The 4,652-nt window shown below is 46.4% G+C and overlaps 1 protein-coding gene across 1 annotated transcript in view; it reads left to right on the top strand.

The window, feature by feature from the left end:
- Nucleotides 1-4,646, top strand: part of LOC118337779 (transmembrane protein 151A) — a 12,104-nt gene extending 7,458 nt beyond the window's left edge. The window contains exons 2-7 of the mRNA XM_035674890.1: nucleotides 545-883; nucleotides 1,810-1,944; nucleotides 2,309-2,448; nucleotides 2,557-2,596; nucleotides 3,327-4,191; nucleotides 4,228-4,646. Coding sequence (XP_035530783.1) covers nucleotides 545-883; nucleotides 1,810-1,944; nucleotides 2,309-2,448; nucleotides 2,557-2,596; nucleotides 3,327-4,191; nucleotides 4,228-4,562 — 1,854 coding nt within the window. The 3' untranslated portion in view covers nucleotides 4,563-4,646. The remainder of the gene's footprint in view (nucleotides 1-544; nucleotides 884-1,809; nucleotides 1,945-2,308; nucleotides 2,449-2,556; nucleotides 2,597-3,326; nucleotides 4,192-4,227) is intronic.
- Nucleotides 4,647-4,652: the final 6 nt, after the last annotated feature.

Here is a 4,652-nt window from a genome sequence, read left to right as displayed (position 1 = left end):
CATGCTCACAGTGACAATGTTAACAGGCTGATTGAATTTCAAGGCAATGCAACCGATAGTTGTTGAGACATTTCACGGAAACGCAAAGACAAGAGATCACATCCAGTCGTTAGGACTATGACGTCCATCCAGTGGTTGCTTAAAGTGGTGGACTGATCCACACTGCCACTGCTAGCACATCTAAAATTTTAAGGTTGAAATTATAGAAATTGTAGCAGAGACTGAGATCCACTCACTTTTATGGGTCAAGCACTGGATCCTACAATCCCCATAAAGCAATGCAGTAGCTGCTTTCGTTAGACTCTCCCTGGATGGTAATTACCCATATTTTTCAACCTATATGCCCCTCTGTTAAAATATTCATATAGCACTTCCCATGACTAGCAGATTGACGCTCAGGACAGTTGATGGAGTGTCCCTTTAAAACTTTCTCAGTGGAAGTGTATTTATTACTTTTTCAATGCAGAAAAATAGTGCAGACTTTGCATAATTCCTTCCAGCAGCATCTTAACATGTAATCTCTCATCACTCTGTGTCCCCACAGCAAAGGCCACTCCAGCAGTCTCTGGCCTCCTCCCTGTGTCGGGAGTCCCACTGGAAGTGCCTCCTCCTGACCCTCCTCATGTACGGCTGCTTTGCCACGCTCGCCTGGTGCGCTCTCTGTCGTGTACCCGTTCTCGGCTCCTCCTCCATACCTATTGGTTCTGACGACGACGCCACCTCGGCGGCCTACTATAATGACATCTTGCACTTGGAGAGTCCGTGCTCTAGCGGCTACGTCTACATCCCCCTGGCCTTCCTGGCAATGCTGTATGTGGTTTACTTGGTGGAGTGTTGGCACTGTTTCTCCAAGACGGCAATGTTGGCCCATGCTGAATTCCAGGTATGAAAACTAGTTTTTGCATTGTATTTAGCATTGAGTAAGGAGGGTCTATTAGCTTGAAAGAAGCATCTAAACCTGACACCCAACAGGCTGTGGAGTCTGCTGCTGCAGGAGGAGTCCAGCAATAGGTCTTTGACCTTGAGCTACACAGCAGAATCTGTTTACTCACTGAAACTGGTTCAGTGTTAATGTCTTGTTCAGCAAAATGTCTAAAATAAATAGGGAAAATAAATAAAATGATGCTGTAGTGAATGTCTGCATACCCAGTTGCTGTTCAGGAGAAAAGGTTTCATGCAGTTTTGTCTGAAATGTTAACGTTTCACAAGGAGAGAACATTGTTTTACTCTCAGTATCCTACCTGAGTGTGGGGAAAAATACGGGGAAGAATAGTTGACCAGTCATATGGAAATAAGTCGACCTGGGGGCATCCGTCTATCTCTTGTCTTTTCTGCTCGGCTCTGCCTATTATCATGAATAGCAGGAGCACATTGCTCCAAGTGCTTACTGTTCATCTCAGCTATCTGCCGCTGCCAAAAACAAAATAGATTTTACATTAGTCCAGACTGTCAGGGGGCACATATCCTATGATTAAGACAGCTCTAAACCGGGAATACAAAAACAAATCATAACAACATGAACAAACCATGGCTGGGCCTGACTTGCACCAGATTTCACAGACTTAACTATGCTGTACACAAACAATAGGAACTTAATTGTTTATGCTTATACTGCAATTGCAAGAACTGCTCAGGCAGTGCTGCAGCTTTATATTTTAGATTGTTCATTCTCATTTTTAGCAGGTTTGTTTAGGGGAATTGTTTCCAAAAGTAGCTACAGTAGCTACTGTTTTTTAAATAAGTCAGTTTTAGACTTTTAATTGTGACATTAATTAACTGATTTGATTATTCCTTCATTCTTTGACACAGGAAGTGTACGAGCGTGTGCAGAGACTTCAGCAGGCCACACCTTGCATTTGGTGGAAGGCCATCAGCTATCACTACGTGAGGAGGACCAGACAGGTGACAAGATACCGCAACGGAGATGCATATACCACCACACAGGTGAGGGGACCTCTTCCTAACACACATACTAAGGATTTCTCTCATTCCCTCGTTTCTTTTCATACTGTTAATAGCTACACTGTAAAGCTTACATTGTAATTTTGTAAACTTTAAAAATAACTGCTATGCACATCTTAATTTCTCCTATAGTGAAATATTGCGGGGCTGTGTGCAAACAGCTGTGTGCAGTAAGACAAATATAATTCTATTTAGTAACCATGCTTTATTGATGCTGAAACATATATGAAGGTTAAAATGTCTTCCCATTAACCTCATTCTTCCTTTCTCAAACTTTCCATCTGTTGTCCATCCTCCTCCATTAAACTCTTTCCCTCCATCCATGCCCTCCTCCTTCCTTCCTCAGGTCTACCACGAGCGGGTGAACACTCACGCCTCCAGTTCAGAGTTTGACTACGCCCGCTATGGGGTCAAAGACGTATCAAAGGAGCTGCTGGACCTGCAACTGCACCCTGCTGTTCGCTTGCGATTCACCAAGTGTTTCAGGTTAGACACCAAACCACTGCCCACAACATGGTGGGGAAGTTCATTTTAAGATTATTATTGTGGGGGGTAAAACATTTTACTCATTTTTCTCATTTTTCTACTCTTTAGTTTCTCCAGTGCACGTGCTGAAGCTGCCTACCTCACCCAGGTAAGATGTGATTTTAAAAAACCAACATATTTAATATAGTTACTCTGTTTTATTATATTCTTATGAGGGCTCCAACTAATGATTTTTATCCAATCATTTTATCTATAAAATTGTTCCCTAATCTGCCCCCCATAGTTACAGATGCTACACCTGTAAAGCTTTCCACTCACTCACATATGCAGAATGAGGCACAATGACAATGGCAGATTTAAGATCAGATTTCTTTAAGCAGTCTGTACTTGGTTTTAGATAGACAAAAGCAGGCTACTTCTTTCTAGCCAGCGACCATTGGGTTTGCCATCTGAAATGATAACTGTCACTGGCAGTCTGAGCTGTAGCTAGCTAGCTAATTCAAAGTTAGCTCTATGATCTTGTTGAAAACGCTGTCTCCAGCTGACATTGTGATGTTTACTGATACTAGTTTTTTATGGGAACTCTGTGAAAAGGTCCTTAAATATATACTTGATGGAGGGCAGCTGATGAACCATATAGACTAGGAAATAAAGAAACACCATTACTCCATCGCGTCCGGTTTACACACTGGTGGGGAAATAAAACACACTGGATGTCCTTGTTTTCTTTTTAATGTTCTTTTTTTTACATTAACTGTGACTCCACAAACTAATGTAGATGAAAGATGTGCTCCTTGGCCTCGGAAATGCTGCTTTGTTTGGTGCTAATTCTTAAATAAATGTGTAAATGTGTTCTGTTTTTTAAATGTTATTCCAAGCGAGCGCGCTTCTTTGGGGAGAACGAGGGGCTTGACGACTACATGGAGGCCAGAGAAGGGATGCACCTAAAGAACGTGGATTTCCGTGAACACATCCTGGCGTTCCCAGATCCTGCTCACCAGCCGTGGTTTTCCAGGCACAGGGTGTTCTGGCTAGCGTCTGCTTTCCTCCTGTCGTGGCCGCTGCGGGTTGTGTCAGAGTATCGCACAGCATATGTCCACTACCACGTGGAGAAGCTGTTCGGGGCAGGAGGAGATGGTGCCGGAGGAGGTGGTGGAGGAGGGCCGGGTGGAAGAGGGGAAGGGGTTGATGGAGGGACTGAGAATGGAATCCACCCAGGGGGAATTGGGATTGGAATTGGTCTAAATGGGACAAGTTACAGAGCCATCTCTCGGGTCAACACAGTGGACATGACAGAATTGGAGTGGCACATCCGCTGTAACCAACAGATGGTGCCAAGCTACTCTGAAGCGCTCCTTATGGACATGGACACAAGTGGGGGGTCAAACCCTACCGCCTCTACGCCCATCTCTGGGCCTCCTTGCACCACCCCCAGCCAGGGGAGCAACCCCCCTCCTCTAGCTCTGCCTGTGGTGTTCAACTCGGCTTACCTCCTCCAAAGCTGTCCCCGATGTCGGAGGACCACGTCGAGTTCCAGTCTTCCTTCCAGGCTAAGGGCCCCGATGGGAACCACGGCCCTCCTGAACGCTACCGTGGCAGGTATCAGAGCAGCAGGGCAGGGAAGTGGGGGTATAGGAGGAAGGTTGGTTCTCAGTCGGAGTGGATTCTCTCTAGGGAGACTTGGAGGGGGGCGTCAGAACAGCCTGTTTCATTCAAGAAGCATGGGAGGAGGCCTGGGAGGAAGTAGGGAAGAAGGAGGAGGAAGTGGAGGAGGAGGAGGAGGTGGAGGTGGGGGAGGTAGTGGAGGAGGAGGTGGATTCCTTGGGTTAGGGTCGAGACAGGACAACGAGGAGACCAGAGGTGTGCTAGAAGGAGAAGGGGATGATGACGACGAGGAAGAGGAGCAGGAGGAGGAGGTGAGAAGAAGGGACGACAGAGGAAGAGGAGGCCGCGAGAGGGATGAAGAAGCGGAGCAAGACAGTGCAGGGGGAGGCGAGGTGAGGGAGGGCGACGGGGGAGGGAGGGACCGCCCCCCATCCTACCAGGACGCATTCTTCTTTCCCGTCCTCATTATACACGGAGAGGAGAGCTGCCACGCTGGAGACGACATGTGACGATCAGAAAAATAAACACATTAAGAGCAAGAAAGTATGGGCAGAGGCCGAGGGAGATTAAAAAAACGCACTGAACAGAAAGAAAAGAGT

This window comes from Morone saxatilis, unplaced genomic scaffold, assembly GCF_004916995.1.
Source record: "Morone saxatilis isolate NCDOM2014 unplaced genomic scaffold, NCSU_SB_2.0 Contig4, whole genome shotgun sequence".
Taxonomy (NCBI): domain Eukaryota; kingdom Metazoa; phylum Chordata; class Actinopteri; family Moronidae; genus Morone; species Morone saxatilis.
Note: the sequence above shows the minus strand (reverse complement) of the source record. Positions and strands in the feature narration are given on the sequence as shown.